Source organism: Fundulus heteroclitus, unplaced genomic scaffold, assembly GCF_011125445.2.
Source record: "Fundulus heteroclitus isolate FHET01 unplaced genomic scaffold, MU-UCD_Fhet_4.1 scaffold_380, whole genome shotgun sequence".
NCBI classification, from domain to species: domain Eukaryota; kingdom Metazoa; phylum Chordata; class Actinopteri; order Cyprinodontiformes; family Fundulidae; genus Fundulus; species Fundulus heteroclitus.
Genome location: NW_023396793.1, coordinates 64,413 through 84,506, shown reverse-complemented (window position 1 = coordinate 84,506; position 20,094 = coordinate 64,413). Strand labels below are relative to the sequence as shown.

Below are 20,094 nucleotides of genomic sequence, written 5' to 3'. Positions count from 1 at the left end.
TGCTGATGTTGGTGTTGTTCTTATGGCACTTGTGCATTATCTCAGTGCTTGATACTGAACAATATCCATTTTTTAAAGTAATGAAACTGATGCTGAACCAAAAACAATACATCCATAATCAAAAACAGACCGAATTATACTTGTATAAATTGATTTCAATGCCTTCCTCTCAGCTCCCCATTCATTCCCAACCAAACACCTCATAACATTTATAACTCTTTTGCATTTATCAATTATCTTCTCAATATGAACTTTCCAAGTAAGCCTTTAACCCAACCATATACCCACAATTTTAAATTGTTTTACCCTTTCCAAATCATATTTATAAATTTGTAACTTTATTTCGTCAGGAACTTTTCCCTTGTAAAAAACAAAACCTTTGTTTTATCTACAGAAATCTTAAATCCCCATCTAAAGGACCAATCTTCTATTTTATTAATGGCTTCTTGAACATTTTTAATAATGAAACATTTTTACCCCTCTTCCAAATAGCTCCATCATCAGCAAATAAAGAAACATCCATTTTATTTTCCACATCTTCAAACACATCATTAATCATAATAGAAAAAAATAATGGACTAACTATGCTTCCTTGGGGAATACCATTAGGAAAACACACTTTTTCTTTTTTTTTTTTTTATTTGCAGATTGCAACCAACTTAAGTTGCATTTACTGCCACCTCCCAGACTGGATCTTTAAATATCACACTTTAAATACAATTAAATAACCCAGGGTTTTTAAAAAATCTAATTATTTGACTTTTAACAGAATTTAATTTCTTATGGGACGGGTTAGACTTCAGCGTCGATACCAGATAAAATATGATCCAAGATGGTGCTGCGGACGGCTGCCACGGTGTGTTGGTGCGTTGTTTTTTACTTTGTCTTACTATGTAATTCTGGTTTTTGTGATACCCAGAGTTCTTTCACCAGAGAAGAACTCATGAACATCAGGGCTACATCACCAGAGGATTTATTCCCTACTTTTCTTCTCCCTACGCTGGAAATCTTGGACATTCTAGTCAAAGGTGCACTCACCTTTGCTCACGCAGCAGAACACCAGAGGAGAGGGAAGCGTGCTTTTGTGCTCGTGCGTCACTGCCACCGCGGACTCCGCTTACCGCTACCGGGAATAATCCTGTCCAACGTGCGTTCCCTGCCTAACAAACTGCACAAACTGAAACTGATGCTGGGAAAAAACGGGGACTTCTCTTCATCTGCTGTTTTCTGCTTTACGGAGACGTGGCTGTGTGGATTAATCCCGGATTCCGCGCTGCAGCTGGACGGTTTCCAACTTCACAGAGCTGACCGCGACACACATCTTTCCGGCAAAGGGAATGGTGGAGGGATCTGTTTTTACACAAACAACGGCTGGAGCAACGACGTAGCAGTGATCTAGCAGCACTGTTCTCCTGACCTGGAATCCTTCGTCATAAACTGTAAGCATTTTTATGTTCCCCATGAGTTTGTTTCATTCATTCTGGCCGGTGTTTACATCCCCCAAATGCAAACGTGTAGGTCGCACAGCGCACGCTCGCATACCAGATACTGAATGTGGAGCAGAGAAATCCGGACTCTTTAGTTATTGTCCTTGGTGACTTTAACAAAGGAAACCTCACTCGATAACTTCTTGAGTGAGTGAATCTTGGTGTTATTTTTGACCAAGACATGTAAGTTAAATCCCATATTAAACAGGTTTCCAGAGTTTCCTTTTTTCACCTCAGGAATATTGCCAAAATTAGAAACATTCTTTCCAGGAGCGATGCTGAAAAACTAGTCCATGCATTTGTTACTTCAAGGCTGGACTATTGTAATTCTTTACTATCAGGAAGTCCACAAAATGCAGTTCAAAGCCTTCAGCTGATCCAAAATGCTGCAGCAAGAGTTCTGATGAAAATCAACAAGAGGGATCATATTTCTCCAATTTTAGCTTCCCTTCATTGGCTTCTTATTAAATCTAGAATATAATTTAAAATTCTTCTTCTAATGTATAAAGCCCTTAATAATCAATCTCCATCATATATCAGAGCTCTGATTATCCCATATGTTCCTACCAGAGCACTTCACTCTCAGACTGCAGGTCTGCTGGTGGTTCCTAGAGTCTCAAAAAGTAGAATGTGAGGCAGATCCTTTAGCTATCAGGCTCCTCTCCTGTGGAACCAACTCCCAGTTTTGGTCCGTGAGGCAGACACCCCATCTACTTTTAAGACTAATCTTAAAATGTTCCTTTTTGACAAAGCTTATAGTTAGAGTGGCTCATGTTACCCTGAGCTACCTCTATAGTTATGCTGCTATAGGCTTAGGCTGCTGAAGGACATCAGGGCCTATTTTTTTCACTCTACTGATTTATACTGTTCTCCAGTTTTACATTGCATTGAAATGGCTGTTATTTCAGCTTTTAACTTTTTACTCTCTCTCTCTTTCTCTTCATAGTAGGTACACATGGTCTGACGTTCTGTTAACTGTGACATCATCCAGGGAAGACAGATCACCCGCTACTACCATCTAATGTAGAACAGATTACTGGATCAATGTTTGCTTCTGTGCCTTTTTTCCTCTCTTGTTGTGTCTCTGCTCTTTCTTCTGTAACCCCCAGTCGGTTGAGGCAGATGACCGTTCATACTGAGCCTGATTCTGCTGGAGGTTTTTCCTTTCCGTTAATGCAGAGTTTTTCTTTCCACTGTCGCTTCATGTTTGCTCAGTGTGAGGAATTGCTGCAAAGCGATGGACAATGCAGACGACTCTCCCTGTGGCTCTACGCTTATCCAGGAGTGAATGCTGATTGTCAGGACTTTGAAGCAATCAACTGGTTCCTTTATATAGGAAATTTTTGACCAATCTGTATAATATGATTGAATTTGACTTTGTAAAGTGCTTCCAGATGACATGTTTCATGAATTGGCTCTATATAATTAAAATTGAATTGAACTTCCCAAATATAAACAGTTTATTAAATGCCCAACCAGAGAGGAGAGCATTCTGGATCACTGCTACACCACAGTCAGGGATGCTTATCACGCCGTCCCCCGTGCTGCACTGGGCCAGTCTGACCATGTCGTAGTTCACCTGATTCCTGCTTACAGGCAATGACTAAAGCTCAGCAAACCTATAGTGAGGACATCAAAGAAGTGGACCAGTGAGGCTGTGGAGGATCTTCAGGCGTGTTTGGACTCTACTGACTGGGACGTTTTCAGGGCTGCTACCAACAGTCTGGATGAATTCACAGAGGCTAAGGCTGGAGAAAGAAAATGCTTTCAAAAGTGGGAATAAATGCAGATTCAGAGATGCAAAATACAAGTTTAGCAAGGTGGTTAAAGAGGCTAAACAGCTGTACTCTGAGAAGCTGAAATAACAGTTTTCAGCCAACAAATCTGCTTCTGTCTGGAAAGGGCTTAGGCAGATAACAAACTACAAGCCTAAAGCCCCCCACTCCATGAACGACCGACAGTTAGCCAACGACTTTTAATATGGTTTTGACAGACAAAGGGACAGTCCTGCATCCACCCCCCACAACACCACCCAACAGGTCACCTCCACCTCCTCCTCAGTGACAACTCTTTCCATACACGAGAGAGATGTTAACAAACTCTTCAGAAGACAGAACTCCCAGAAAGATGATGGACCAGACTCTGTCTCTCCATCCACCTTGAAGCACTGGGCTGATCAGCTGTCTCCAGTGTTCACAGACATTTTTAACACCTCACTGGCGACATGTCATGTGCCAACCTGCTTCATATCCTCCATCATTATCCCTGTTCCCAAGAAGCCAAGGACCACAGGACTTAATGACTTTAGACCTGTTGCTCTGCCCTCTGTGGTTATGAAGTCCTTTGAGTGTCTTGCGCTTTCACACCTTAAAGAAATCACTAATCCCTTCCTGGACCCCCTACAGTTTGCCTACAGAGCCAACAGGTCTGCAGACAACGCTGTCAACCTGGCCCTTCACTACATCCTCCAGCATCTGGACACTGCAGGAACCTACGCCAGGATCCTGTTTGTGGATTTCAGCACTGCCTTCAATACAATCATCCCAGCTCTGCTTCAGGCGAAGCTCTCCCAGCTGAATGTGCCTGACTCCACCTGCAGGTGGATCAGACTTCCTGTCTGACAGGAAGCAGCACGTGAAGCTGGGAAAACATGACTCTGACCCACAGCTCATTAGCACTGGTTCCCCCCAGGGCTGTGTTCTTTCTCCTCTGCTCTTCTCCCTGTACACCAACAGCTGCACCTCCAGTCATCAGCCTGTCAAGCTCCTGAAGTTTGCGGATGACATCACTCTCATCGGACTTATCTTTGATGGTGACGAGTCCGCCTACAGGTGGGAGGCTGACCATCTGGTGACCTGGTGCAGGGAGAACAACCTGGAGCTCAACCCTGTAAAACCAGTGGAGATGGTTGTGGACTTCAGGAAGAACTCCCCCCCCCCCCCCCCCCCTTAGTTGATCTGGGTTCTTTAGTGCAATATTGCAAACCAATTGTAAAACATCTTGGGGTAAAAGTAGAATCAGACCTTAAATTTGACAGCCAGATAAAGGCTGTAGTGAAATCTAGCTTTTTCCAGTTAAGGCAGCTGGCAAAGATCAAACCAGTTCTTCAGAGACAGCACTTTGAGACAGTAATCCACGCCTTTGTGACCACTCGGTTGGATTACTGTAATGCACTTTATATAGGGATTAGTGGGTCCTCAATTGCTCGTCTTCAAATGGTACAAAATGCTGCTGCACGTCTTTTGACTGGCACATGCAAGTATGAGCACATTTTGCCTATTATAGCTTCACTCCACTGGCTACCCATCCATCTTAGGATTCATTTTAAATTATTTTATTTACTGTTAAAGCCTTAAATGGCCTTGCCCCACTTTACCTCTCTGAGCTGCTGCATCCCTACACTCCCAGACGATCTCTCAGGTCAGCTGACCAGCTGCTCCTGACAGTGCCTAAAGCAAGGCTTAAGCTCAGAGGGGATCGAGCGTTTTCCGTTGTAGCTCCAAAACTTTGGAATGGATTGCCACTGCACATTAGACAGGCCACCTCTCTGTCTCATATTAAAACTCTTCTTAAAACCCACCTCTTTTCCTTAGCTTTTGACACCACATAGGGCGTTGATTTTATGTATATACATGCATATTCGTATCCTGTGCGGGGCAGTGCTTTTATTTATTTAATCTTTTTGTGCAGCACTTTGGAAATCTTGTGTTTGTTTAAATCGTGCTATATAAATAAAGTGGATTGGATTGAATTGGATTAATGACAACAAGCTGCTGCTTCAATAAAGACCTGCTGACTTCAGCTTTTCAACAATCAACAATATCAGAACTTTCAATAGTTAAAACTTGTTTAGCAGTTTTTACAGTCCTGGCTCTCATTTAGAAAACTTTGTGTGGAATCCGCACCAAAAGTGAACGCCAAGAAAAAGAAAATGGAGTAATGGAGTATATTCAGATGAATAAAACCATGCTCATGCACAGCAGCAGCCATTTTCCTTTCTAGATCCCAGCTGTAGTGATACATTTGGTACCAGGTTTTGGCTCAGGTTCTACCCTCTACACAAGTTTCAAGCAGAAACGGTCGATGCAAAGCACCTCATGAATGTGAATGTGTAGAAAATGTGTCAGCTGATAATTTTTTCAACATGGTGACGTGGCAGCCATGGAGAACAAGCAAAGAAACGTTGGGAAAATTTCCCAGAGAGGTGTTTATAAAATGTGGAAATCAGAGGAAAAAGCTCAGATGTTGTCCACATTAAAACAAGTTGTTAATAAGCTGTTAAAATAAGTTGTTAAAAAGTAAACCACGCTGTGCTCCGTGTTGAAATTCCCCTGTGGCTGTGGGTTCAGATCCACATTCAGAGGAGAGAGGTTTCCCCACCATTATTACCCCCCCCCCCCCCCCCTAAAAAGGTGAGCACTGCCTGGGTGTGAGCAGAAAGCCTCCTTCTCTGCTCTCTGGGGGTTGGAGAGCTGCCTTTCAGCTCCTCAAAGGGAGGTGGAGCCACTTTCCCCTGCTGGGAACAGCACAATGCATGCTGGGAGTCAGAAAAGGGATATTGGCCAGTCCTCATTATTGGCCAGGAAATATTTGATCCCTGAAAGCACGTTTCCTTAATTCTCCATCTGCACGGTCTTCCAGCAGTGCCAATGCATCCAGCCAGCAGCATTACGCATGAGTGTGTTTGACTGTTTTCAGCAATTAAAGTGATTGCTGCTCACCTGGTCACAATAATCTGTGGAACATGTCACCCTGGTGATCATTGGAGAGAGGAATGTGAAGGTAGAAAACCCAGAGAAGATGTTAGCAGACTTTGATTTAAGATTTAAGATGGCTTATGGGCATTTAGATTTATCTGAAATGTTCCAGATGTATTTAAGAGTCACCAGCAGCAGAATGAATAATACTGAGGTTTTAATGCTTCTGATCAAGATGATCTATGATTAAAATCTGATATGGAGTGAAAGTAGTACCTCTTTCTGCAATGACATCATGTCATATTTCCCAGGAAAAATCAAAAACATTCACCAGAACCTTGGATCAACGTTTCATCTCAGCACCTCAGCAGATCTTCCCTCGCCTACACAGTCGCTCTCCTCCTTCCATCTTCCCACTGTCTCGGAAATCTCAGAGCTCATCCGGAAATCCAAACCATCCACCTGTCAACTGGACCCCTTCCCAACACAACTTGTCAAAACCTGCCTCCCCTCTCTGGTTCCCCTCATCTCCGCTATCATCCGCACCTCCCTCACCACTGGAACTGTCCCTACACCTCTCAAAACTGCTGCCATCACCACGATTGTAAAAAAAAAACCTGGTGCCGACCCGATCAACTTCAACAACCTCCGTCCTATCTCCAATTTACCCTTCATTTCCAAAATTCTTGAAAAAACAGTTGCCTCCCAGCTCCATTCTCACCTATCTGCCAACAACCTGTATGAAGAATTTCAGTCTGGTTTTCGGCCACTCCATAGCACTGAAACAGCACTCATCAAAATCACCAATGACCTCCTCATGGCATCTGATTCTGGACTACTCACCATCCTCATCCTCCTCGGCCTTAGTGCAGCCTTTGACACCATCTGTCACACCACTCTCCTCAGTAGGCTTTCTTCCATTGGCATCACTAACACTCCGTTGGACTGGTTTATTTCCTACTTCTCTGACCGCACTCAGTTCATTCAACTGAAGACCCTCAAATCCACCCCCTCCCCCGTCACCTCAGGCGTGCCCCAGGGCTCTGTACTCGGGCCCCTCCTCTTCATCATCTATCTCCTTCCCCTTGGCAATATCTTCAGCAAATTTAACATCCACTTCCATTGCTATGCCAATGACACCCAGCTCTACCTCTCCACGCAATCATCGTCCTCTCTTCCCCCCACCTCCCTCACAGATTGCATCTGTGAAATAAAAGCCTGGTTCACTAACAACTTCCCTCAATTAAACAGTAGTAAAACTGAGGTTATCCTCATCGGCACCAAATCAACTCTTTCCAAAACCGACAGTTTCCCACTTATTATTGACAGTTCCTCCATCTCCCCCTCCCCCCAGGTTAAGTCTGGGTGTCATCCTCGATAGCACCCTATCTTTTCAACCCATATCAATAACATCACTCCATAAACTACAACTGGTCCAGAACTCAGCTGCTCGCATTATACCAAGAACTGCCTCTATCCACCACATCACTCCGGTCCTCCGACAGCTCCACTGGCTCCCCGTGCAGTTCTGCATTCAACACAAAATTCTCATGGTGACATTCAAGGCCATTCACCACCTGCCCCCCCGCCCCCCATATCTGTCAGTTCTCCTGCATATTCCCACCCCCTCCCGTGCTCTTAGATCCTCATCTGCTTCACACCTGTCTGTCCCTTCCGCCCGTCTCACCACCATGGGGAGCAGAGCTTTCAGCCACTCTGCCCCCGCCTCTGGAACTCTCTACCACCCCTACTTAGAAACACGGACTCACTTCTCCATTTTAAATCACAACTCAAAACTCATCTGTTTAAGACTGCCTATTCTCTTTAATTATCAATTTCCCTCTCCCAGCATCGGTATTTTTTAAAATGTTTTTTGTTTTGATTTTTGTTTCTGACATTCTGTTTTTTTACCCTTCTGTATGGTGACCTTGAGTGTCCAGAAAGGTGCCTTTTAAATAAAATGTATTATTATTATTATTTAAAGTGAACGTCTGAGAGGAATCCTCATGCAGGTTGGCTGTAATTCACCGCTTCACCATTTAGGTCTCCAGTTTCCCCATCTCCAAAATGAACATACGCCTGGGTCTGACCTGGCATGAGGACCACACATTTTCCCCTCAAGTTCATTTTTAGAGATCCTAACTTCTGGTGGAAAGTGGCATGTGCACATTCCAGCTCCATTTAGTGTCAGCAAGCTTTCAAAAATGACAGCCCTGCTAACTTCAGCTCTTCGCCTCTTTCAGCTCCACCAGCAGCTCCATCAATACAAACTCAGGTTCTGCAGCCAAATTATTCAAGTTTCACAAAAAAGAAGTCAGCAGCAACTGTGGAGCAAATATGAACAAATGGAGATTAATGCAGATAAATGAACTATTTTAATAATTCCACAGCCATAAAAACATGATGCCATGTAGAATATTTAATGTAAACTGACTTTAGGAGCTGAAGCTCCCAGAAGCAGAACCTGGTACTGTGACATGTTGTGTCTGAGTGTTTTAGTCAGTAAAATCCTTGCAGAGCTTCTAAAAGTGCTGAAGCATCAATCAAGGATTATAGATTTGTTCCTGTCAGACAGATTCCAGGAGCTGAAATTCACTTTTCTAAACTGGCTTGAATCCCCTCTGAGCCACTTCACAAGAGGGGCATTTATACACACTGGGGCTCCCAATGCTGTCCGCTTCTGACCTGAGATCAGGGCTCAGACTCAGTTACACAGAGAGACAACATTAAAAACTGGCTCCAAGTCCAGGAATAAACTCAGCAAAGATTTATTACAATAGAAGATCTGAACTTTGTTTTTCAGCTGAATTAGATCCACTTATTCAATTATTTTAAAATCATCCTGTAGAAAATGGAGAAAAACTGACCTGATGAAGGTTTGAAGAGAATAAAAACCTTCAAATAAATGAAACATCAGCATTTTATTTCTTCTCTCTTCCTATTCAGCTCTTGATAAAAGCTGCAACTATAAACTGAAATTCAGCTCATTGATTCATGCTTTCTGCTGATTATTGAATAAATCCTGACAGGAAGTTAGAAAAAGAAAGAAACTTTAACTGGAGCAAAGCAGTGAAGAAGAAAGCAGACTTTACCATGAAGATCCTCAGTGTGGATCAGTAGAATATCAACCAGATGTCTGCAGTTTAGTGTCAACACAACTTTCACATCACAAATATCAGAACTAAAAGTTCTGATACTGAGTCTGACCTCAGTGTCTGTAGTTTGCAGAGGGAAGTCTGGAGGAAACCACAGAGCTTCTTCACTCCACAATCTTTCAGGTCTTTGTTGTAGCTCAGGTCCAGATCTGTCAAATAAGACGGGTTGGACTTCAGCGCAGATACCAGATAATCACAGCTGATCTCTGACAACCTGCAGACCTGCAATCTGAATAAAGAATATAAGATGTGAGCTAAAGCCACCAGGATGCAGGTTAAAACTGAAACATGAACAAATAAATGATAAAATGTAGAAAATGAATGTCCCTGAAGGTAAAAGTCCCAGAAACATGATGAACTGATGTCTGATATCTGATCCAGTAGAACTGATTTAAAGAGTTAAAGCCAGCAGAACCAGAACATGTTATCATGACATGTGAAGGTCCAGATCAAGGTTTGGTTCTCAGCAGTGGCGGCTGGTGATGAAGATGTTCTGGGGTTAGGGTTGGGGTGGCACTAGAGCTTAGAGATTACCTGCCAACAATAAACTCTACTTGAACATAAATCCATCCATGATCACTTGCTGCTGCTGGATATTTAAGTCTTATGGCTCTGGCGTCTGTTTAAAATGCTGCTGTCTTCTAGTCTGGCTCAGGGTTATGCTAGAAAAGTGGTTCTCAGAGCCATAATGTTCTAAACATGGATCATTTAACAGAATTTCAGCTCACGTTGTTCTGGATTCATCTTCAAGCTAAAGCAGCAGCCTGCGTGGAGGCTTTTCTTTAAGGAAAAATGGTGTCTGTTTAAAGTTCTGCTCCTTCAGTCCCTGATCACTGAACATTGGTCCCATGTTCTGCTGCTGGGCTCACATGTTCTCTATCATACTGGCTCAGTTGTTCTCAGTGGGTCTCTGTGTGTCTGGTGGGTCATTGTGACAACTAAAACCTACCATGAGGAGACATTCCCCACCTGCGGCCCTCAGCTGTGCATCAGCCTCCCTGGACACCTGAGCGCAGCTCAGAGCTTTGGACTAAATAATAATCATCTGCATTTTTCAGCACATCTTTAGAAACCAATGAAATGTGTCTTCTGCATTTAACCCGTCCCTCAGGGAGCAGTGGGCTGCCACTGGGTGGCGCTGGGGAGAATTCTGGCTCTAAGGGTCTTTCTCAGGGACCCAGGGCAGGAGCCTGTGGGATTTGAACCAGCAAACTTGCAGTGCAAACGTGGACTACTCATTTATGCATAGTGTTAGGTTTTAGCACTAAACACTGAACACTGGAATATTGAGGCACAGACTAAATCACCATTTGACACAAGTTATAAAGTGTTAACAATACCCCCCCCCTTTATTTAGGAAAATAAAAAGGTGAATAAAATAAATGTACTTTAGACACCTTTAAATAAAGACAAGTAACAAACACTTCTCTGCATACAACAGCAAAATAAAAACCCTCAGGGTGTCAATCTGAGATCCCAGTTCAATAATATTTGCTTAAATGCTTATTATTTAAAGCTAAAGGCGGTAAAACCCAAGCTAACCCTACGTTGCAGGCCTGTTTCTATACTTGTGAACACGGAGACCAAACTCAGTGGTGGCTTCTCTCAAAGAGCAAATAATAAACTAAAAGCCAACCTTGGTCCAGATGAATAATAATGCTAACAGAAACACTCTGCTCTGTGACTACTGTGAGGGACAGAGCCAACCAGACCCGATGGACTCCTTTCCTGGCCTGATCCTGGATCCTGGTTTCCTGGAGCAAAGTGGACCTCTGCTCTCCAGCCTGGACCCACAGAAGATGGTTTTATTCACTATGAACCAGAAAACTGTTTATGGAGTCTGCTCTAAAGTAATGACTAAAAGAGGAGGAGGAGAGAGGGAGGAGAAAAGAGGAGGAGAGGAGGAAAGAAGGAGGAGAGGAGTTGGAAGAAAGGAGAGGAGGAGAGGAGGAGGAAGAAAGGAGAGGAGGAGAGGAGAGGAGGAGAGAAGGAGGAGAGGAGAAAATGAGGAGAGATGGGAGAGAGGGAGAGAGAAGGAGGAGAGAAGGAGGAGAGAAGGAGGAGAGGAGGAGGAAAGGAGAGAAAGAGGAGAGAAGGAGGAAAAGAGAAGGTGAAGATGAGGAAATGAGGAGGAGAGAAGGAGGAGAGGAGGAGGGGAGGAGGAGAGAAGGAGGGGAGGAGGAGGGGAGGAGGAGAGGAGGAGAGAGGGAGGAGAGGAGGTGCAGTGTGGAGCCTCTGCTGATCAGTCTGTGAGGAGGAAAGAAGGAGAAGAGAAGGAGGAGAGGAGGAGAGAGAAGGAGGAGAGAAGGTGAAGATAAGGAGGAGAGGAGAAGGAGGAGAGAAGGTGAAGATAAGGAGGAGAGGAGAAGGAGGAGAGAAAGAGCAAAGAGGGAGGAGAGGGGAAGAGGGAGAGAGGAGGAGAGAGGGAGGAGAGGAGGAGGAGAGAGGGAGAGAGAGGGAGAGAGAGGGAGGAGAGGAGGAGGAGAGTGGGATAGAGAGAAGGAGAGAGGAGGTGCAGCATGGAGCCTCTGCTGGTCAGTCTGTGAGGAGGAAAGAGGGAAAAAGAAGGAGGAGAAAGGGAGGAGAGGAGAGAAGGAGGAGAAAAGAAGGAAAGAAGGAGGAGAGGAGAGAAGGAGGAGAGAAGAAGGAAAGAAGGAGGAGAGGAGAGAAGGAGGAGAGAAGAAGGAAAGAAGGAGGAGAGGAGGAGGAGGCGGCTGATGGAGGAGGAGGCTGATGGAGGAGGAACTGATGGAGGAGCAGAGGGAGGGTCCAGGAGCCGTGGAGCGCCTGAACTCCTGACGCTGGCCACGGTGGTCCAAGCAGCCGGCAGACCAGCGAGGGACGTCGGCCCGGAGCGAGGCCTCACCAGGTCCTGAAGCGTCTCTGACTCCTCGCCGTTCTTCTGGATCTTCTCCAGCGCCGATTTAAAGTGAGGAGCCAACAGAGCATCTGGGCTGATGGGGCTCCCAGCGCCACCTTTTTCACATCCTGGGAGGAGGAGGATGGAGGAGAATAGCTGAAGCCAGATGTTCCTCTACATCATGGTCTGCCAGGCAAAAATGGTATGAAGACTAATAGAAATGATGATTCTTCAGTTTTTCTTTGGTTTCCTTCTTGGTGCTCAAACTTGTTGGCTTGTTGCTGAACGGTACCGCTGAGTCCAGAGAGCGTCTGCTGCAGTAGAGCTTTTTACTTTTCAATATTGTGGTGGAGCTTTAATAGCCACAATGCTGGGTCCTGGTTCTGGTCCTGTCTGATTGAGCTGTCAGACTGAAGAGGACGGTTCCTCTCTGACCCGCACCAACAGAACAGCAGCTACAGGACAAAGCTGAGCTGCTGGAACCTGCTGGTGCCGTCCATCCAACCATTTTCCAACAGGCTTATCCCTGCTGGGGTCCTGAGGGCTGCTGGTGTGTATCTGCAGCTGTCAGTGGCTGAGAGGTGGGCTTCACCTGGACAGGTAAGCAGCCTATCACAGGACAACACAGAGACAGACAGGACAACCAACCATTCACACACACACTCAAACCTAAGGAGAATTTAGAGAGGCCAGTTAAGCTAACAGTCATGTTTTAGGACTGTGGGAGGAAGCCGGAGTACCCAGAGAGAACCCACGCATGCACAGGGAGAACATGCAACCTGCTGGTGTCGTCGCTTTGATTTAGTTTACATTTTCTCTCTTTGTTCTTCTCAGACATTCATTTTTTAGATAATGCTATTTTATTATTTTTATTTTACTGTTTATGTGTATGAATGTGATCCTGGCACTACTCTGGAGGAACAAACATTAATGTTTCATGTAAAGATGTGACAAAGAAATGAAAAATAAAGCTAAATGATCTGATCTTGTTATCTAAATCTTTCCCAAATCAAATTAAAACATCTCCATCAATAATTCACATCATTTGACTTATTTTCCTAATTTTTGTTCTTCAGCCCAAAGCATTTTAAGTGTTTAATGTTCAATACTGAAAATATCAAAGAAGAAAATAAATAATTGACAAGGCAAAACATTTGGACAGCAGGTTGTCTGTAAAGAAAAAATTTCAGAACAAAATTATTAATTAAAATAAGTTTTAAAGTAGCAGTGAAGATAAAACCTACGTCAGCTTCTTTACTTTACAGAATGGAGTCTCCAGGATCTCACAGAGACGCTTCATCTCAGAGTCTCCAAAGGTTATCCCTAGATCATAGATCTGATCTATTTCCAGGTCAGTCAGGAAGGGGTTGGACTTCAGAGCTGAGGCCACAACTTCACATTCAGTCAGTGAGAGATTACAGCCCACTAGTCTGTGATGAGAGAAATAATCAGATCAGTTGTAGTTAAATCAGACTAATAAAGACTGATAAACAGACTAAAAGATGATGACTAAACAGTGATGTCATCATCAGATGAACATCTGCTCTTCACATTAATGTCCTGTTTGACCCACACAGAGAATCTCTTCAGTCTCTTCAGGTCTTGGTTTTACTGCAGAGCTGCTGTGTCTCTGCTTTGGTTAAAAACTTCATATAACCACAAAGATGAAGAAAGATCATCTAGAGTAAAACAACAGAACTGACTAAATCTATCTGGATGTCCATGTTAGCATTTGGCCGTCTCCTCTATGTAAATTATCACCAGATTATCTCTAGACATATGTGAGTCTGGTGATAATACACTATGGTTGTTTTGGCTTCATCTCACTTCCAAATCATCTCTAACTATACATACAAGTGACGCCTCTTCCTTTTACTGGAAGTGACCAAACTGGGTAAAATTACTGGTAATGTATCAAAAAGAAAACAGGAGGCTCCAGTTTTCATTTAGTAAAGAGAGTCATGACTTAATGTAACAGATAACGGCATTATGTTACTTCCAATAGAACACAGTGTGTTACTACAACTGCATCAATAAAGCAGCTTTTCTTCAGAGCATGCTCTCCGCTGCAGGAGTTTACCAGTGGCTGACTTAATTTAGCACTTTACTTCTTCAATGGTATAATAGATGAAGTACATTCTACATACTGCTGTCTGCAGTGGAGGGACCCCTATTTCATTTACTACAAAGTCTGTTTTAGCTTGATATATTGCTGCAAGAGAAGATTTTGTTACAACCATTTTATAGCATTTGGTTTATTTATTGTTTTATGATGAACATTGAGTATATTAATAATCATCATATCTACATAATTATATTAAAATTAATAGATGTCTTGACTCTTGACTCACTTGTGCCACCACACACTAAAATGGTAGATTAGTGGACAATGTTTTCAGATTTATACTCCATTCATTATTTATTCATTATTATGTATTTTAAATGTGACCCTTGAACTCTAAATTCTATTTAAAGTTTCACTAACAGGAAAGTGGTCCTAATGCTTTGACATGTTAGATCCCATAAAGTAAGTGAATAGCTCCTTTATCTAGTCAGTAGTGCTGGATGAGAACATTGTGGCGCAAAGGCCTCTTGTTTTTAAAGCCAGACCTATCAGCTCTGAGTCACTCTGAGCATTAAAGCCACTCACACCTGCAGATGGAGGCAAAGGAGAAGGCCGGCTCAGCTTCAGGTAAGCTCCACCTGCTACCAGGCTCCACTTTGTCCTCGTTCACAAGGCCATGCCTGATGTTCTGTGTGTGGGTGAGCATCAGTGTTTGGCTTATGTGTGTTATGTGTTATTGGTTCAGGGCCCAAAGCTGCAGTCTGCTATAGCAATGTGAAAGGTGCTGCTAAGATCAGAGCAGAGCTGGGAGAGCAACAGGCTGCTGCTGCTGCTGCTTCTGCCGCTGCTGCTGCTGCCGCTGCTGAGCTGGGAGAGCAACAGGCTGCTGCTGCTTCTGCTGCTGTGGCTGCTGCTGCTGCCGCTGCTGCCACTGTTACTACTGCTGCCGCTACTGCCGCCGCCGCCGCCGCTGCTGCCGCTACTGCTGCTGCTGATGGTGGCTTTGCTTTTGCTCTGTTTCTGTTAGCTGCAACTTGATAAAATCACTGTTTCCTTTTTATTACTCAGTCATCAATTATTTCCTGAGTTACAACCTTCAGTCAATCAGTCTGATGGTGAACATGATTAAATGATCCATCATGGTTGATGATGAAATCCAAGTCCACAAAATCATCAAGTAGCTCTTAGACAGCTGCTAAAGCATCTCAGCTGAAGTCTGTAGCCTGGTGTCTTTAGACAGGATCAAATACGCTCTAAATGGAACGCTTTCTGAGCTCCGTTAACACCACTTAGTCTGGGGGGGTTGATGCATCACCTTGTGCTTGAATTCAGGTGCACATAATCACCTTACATGTAATTTAGGTGCCCACTTTTAAGGGTCATTTTTAGGGACTTGCAACTGAAAGGGGTTCAGCTCAGACCGTCATTCCTCCTCTTCCCTCTAAAAGAGCCCTTTACATCCTTTATTGATGCATTTTTCCTCACTGTTTATTTCTGACACGCAGCGCACCAATGGGGGAAAATCCTCCCACCTCAATGATTCCTCACCGCTATCATTAAGTATAAATTATGCTGGTGCCAGACGTTACCAAATAGTGTTTTTTCTACAGTCACTTAATAACCAGTGAGACACAGAGCTTGAAAAGCTGCAGCGTTCACTTGACCCCCGTGAGCAACATATATGTTCAAAACCTGAGGTTATATCAAGCTACATGACTTAATAAAAGAATCAAGTTCCAGCATCATTTCTTTTAGATTTTTTAGTTTAGATCAAACTCATTTAGCCGGATTACATGAAATTACAACATGGATTTTTTAAAGAGCTGTATAGCATATTTTTATTTCAGAGGAGCAGTCCTGCTATGGAAGAACTGAGAGATGTGCACATCTTTCAGGGTTCTAATTTTATTGCCATTAAATTATTTACATTTTTTGCATTGAGATTTAGCACCAGCAGTAACCCATGTAGTAACCTGTAGTTATTAAAGTATTTCTGATTCTGATTAAAAAAGGAGTGTAATAATGCCGGCAAAAACTTACAACTACTTTATAACTTTATTCAGAGATTATTTGTACATGTGGGGTCTGTTTCATTTGATCCATTCATGCGGGTCTATCTAGTAACAAAATCTATTTTACAAGAATAAAGCAGCAGCTGAATGGACTCAGGAAGGTGGAGTTTTGGTTGCAGCGGACAGAATTTCTGCAGATGAGCCAAAATCAGAGCAAACTGGATTTTCCTCAGAAATCTGGCATGGACCACAGAGCCGTTTACTTGTTGAGAAGGTGCAATATTCAGCGTAAATGTTGTGAATAGAGATTAAACAGACGTGATTCTGCTCATATCAGGCAGTCTTGGTATGTTGGAACAATCACAGGAGAACAGTTTTGTGTTTTCCTGTTTAACCCACTAACTGGACAGTAAGGTATTGACACTCCTCTTTCACTTTTTAACCAAAGGAAAACATCTCCACTTCCATGTCTAGTCAGTTAAAAATGAGACGCAGTTGACTGGATCCATTCTCTACCGCTCCACCAGCCCAAAAAATGAACATAATCTCACTCTTAACTTTCCCTAAAAGGTGAGAGGTGTGATGATAGCGGATCTAGTAAGCTGAAATCTTTCTCTTCTAACTCTGTTCTAACTCCATAACATAGTGGAACAATCCAAAGGGCTCCTGAGAGACACTGTGGTGTTGTTAGGCTTGGCTTGTCATGGACTGTTGCTGCTGTCCTCACAACAGGAGACTATGTGAAGCTAGACAGCCAACAAGATGAAAAAAGTTCTCCACACAAGGCTTGATATCCTTCACTTCTCTGAGGAACCTTTATTCAGAGATATGACCATGATGGGAGGTCTCACTCTGATTAAATATCAGACCCAAACCTTTGTAAGTATTGTAAGCATGGATTTACTTGGACTAATTTTAAACTATGATCTATTTTATTATCTTATTTATGTCATTTGTTCCCACCATGAATTTATTGCTGCCTTTTAACAAAAGGCAGGACACTGTTAATTTGTTCTTTATTGTTCTTGATCTCAATGGTCTTTTTCCTGGTTAAATAAAACTAAAAATGAAGCTGTTGTTCCTTTTCTGTTTCTTGGTGTAGGGGTGCTGGAGAGGCGGATTTAGACAGAGACAGTTCTGCACCATGAGTTCCATGTCTGTTCTGTTTAGTGACATCCTCTGTTCTGCAGTCAGCTTTAGAAACCAGCCTGCCTTCAGACAACTGTTTGTTAACCAATGGTTGAAGTGCAAATAAAGTCACATGTCTCTTCTTGTGGGCTCACCTATGTGGCTTTACACAGTGGGGGGGCTTACTCCAAGGGTTGAAGATGTCAGTGACAGTCGTAGACACTGGGAGGCAAACATAGCTGTGGACTGTTTCAGAGAACAATGAAAGCTAACCTATTACTTAGAGGTTAGGAACTGAACGGCAGACAAACCAAGGCTGTTCAACCATGCCACTCATCTGGGCTGTTTTTCACACAATGTTTCTGATCTTCTCTAATTTATTTAGTTTTTACAAAGAAGTCATTTAGGGGCCAGATTACCATCACCAGCGGACCAGAAGTGACCCACAGACCATCAGTTCAATTGCCCTGACCTAAAGAGTGATTTTCTAAAAAGGTGAATTATGGGTAACAGCCCAATGAGTGAAGAGCTGTTAAAAGTTTAAAATGTGTCTCTGGGTGATTGAATCTTTCTAAAAATCTAAATCTCTAAGTACCAAAAGCTGCAGCAGAGCTGACCTGAATGAGCTGAAGATATAGAAATCTGAATGGTTGAAATAGTCCAAAGTATGAAGGAAGTAGTTAAAGGTCCAAAAACGTCCAGAACCGACTGAATAATGAAGAATAAACCGGTGGCAATAATGCTGAATCAGCATCAGTCAATGAAGACATCTGGACTCACCGAGCCTTTCTGCAGTTCCTCACAGCTGGAACCAGTCTCTGTCGTCCTGCTTCTGATGTGTTGTACTTCTCCAGGTCCAACTCTTCCAGAACCTCCTCTGACATCTGCAGCATGTAGGCCAGAGCTGAGCACTGGATCTCTGAGAGCTCCTCTGATCTGTTCTCGGATTTTAGGAACTGTTGGATCTCCTGATAAACTGAGAGGTCCTTCATCTCAATCAGACAGTGGAAGATGTTGATGATTCTGTCAGGAGAGATTCTATCAGTGTTCATCTCCTTCAGGTTGGTGATGACTCTCTGGATGGTTCCTGGACTGTTCTCTGTCTGACCCAGCAGGCCTCCTAAGAGTCTCTGGTTGGACTCCACAGAGAGGCCATGAAGGAAGCGAGCAAACAGGTCCAGGTGGCCATTTTTACTGGAGAGGGATTTCTCCATGATTCTATTTAGGAACTTATCCAGAGATGTTTCACTGTATTCTTGTCCCAGGAAGTTCTCCACCACCTCTGTGTTGCTGCTGGTGAAGCAGTTTAACATGTAGACTGCAGCCAGAAACTCCTGAATGCTCAGATGAACAAAGCAGTAGACTGCTTTCTGGAAGATCACGCTCTCTCTCTTGAAGATCTCTGTACAAACTCCTGAGTACACCGAGGCCTCTGTGACATCCAGACCACACTGATGCAGGTCTTCTTGGTAGAACATGATATTTCCTTTCTCCAGATGCTCCATCGCCAGCCTCCCCAACTTTAGGAGAACTTCCCTGTCAGCCTCCATCAGCTCGTGTGGACTCCTCCCATGTCCTCCATGGTACTTGTTCTTCTTCCTCCTGGTCTGGACCAGCAGGAAGTGAGAGTACATGCCAGTCATGGTCTTGGGCAGCTCTCCTCTCTGCTCTGTGGTCAACATGTTCTCCAGAACCGTAGCAGTGATCCAGCAGAAGACTGGGATTCCACACATGATATGGAGGCTCCTGGAGGTCTTGATGTGGGAGATGATTCTGCTGGACAGCTCTTCATCACTGAACCTCCTCCTGAAGTACTCCTCCATCTGGGCGTCGGTGAAGCCTCGTACCTCTGTTACCCTGGCAACACATGAAGGAGGGATCTGATTGGCCGCTGCAGGTCTGGAGGTGATCCAGACCAGAGCCGAGGGAAGCAGGTTCCCCTTGATGAGGTTTGTCAGCAGAACGTCGACTGATGACTTCTGTGTGACGTCAGAAACCAGCCGACTGCGCTTGAAGTCCAGAGAAAGTCTGCTTTCATCCAGGCCATCAAAGATGAAGAGAACTTTGTGGCGAGCCAGCTGCTCTGCTGGGAGCTTCTGGAGGGTTGGATGGAAAACATGGAGCAGCGTGAGAAGACTGTGCTGCTCACCTCTGATCAGGTTCAGCTCCCTGAACGACAGCAGAACCACCACACGGACATCTTGGTTCTCCAAGCCCTCGGCCCAGTCCAGAGTGAACTTCTGCACTGAGAAGGTTTTTCCAACACCAGCGACGCCATTGGTCAGAACCATTCTGATGGCTCCATGTTGGTCAGGTGAGGGTGAGGCTTTAAAGATGTCGTGGCACCTTATTGGAAAGTCATGGAGGTTCTGGATCCTGGAAGCTCTCTCCAGCTGCTCCACCTCATGTTGGGTATTAACCTCTTCACTCTGTCCCTCTGTGATGTAGAGATCAGTGTAGATCCTGTTGAGGAGGGTTCTACTTCCTGGTTCATCACTTCCTTCAGTCACACGTTCACATCTCCTCCTCAGACTGATCTTATGTTCCTCTAGAACCTCCTGCAGACCAACATTTGCTGGAACAGAGATAAGAGACAACTGAAGGAAAAACCTGATTTAGTGATGAAGTCGGAGCAGAAACATCTGGACATCAGGAGGTGTCATCATTAAAAGGTCTCTTAGTTCACTTGA

General features: G+C 43.9%; 1 protein-coding gene across 1 annotated transcript in view; it reads right to left on the bottom strand.

Moving 5' to 3' along the window:
- The window catches only part of LOC118560087 (NLR family CARD domain-containing protein 3-like), a 31,328-nt gene that overhangs the window by 11,209 nt on the left and 25 nt on the right, over positions 1-20,094 (bottom strand). The window contains exons 2-3 of the mRNA XM_036130813.1: positions 18,185-19,979; positions 13,444-13,629 (exon numbers count right to left, since the gene is read on the bottom strand). Of these exons, the coding sequence (XP_035986706.1) occupies positions 13,444-13,629; positions 18,185-19,979 (1,981 nt within the window). The remainder of the gene's footprint in view (positions 1-13,443; positions 13,630-18,184; positions 19,980-20,094) is intronic.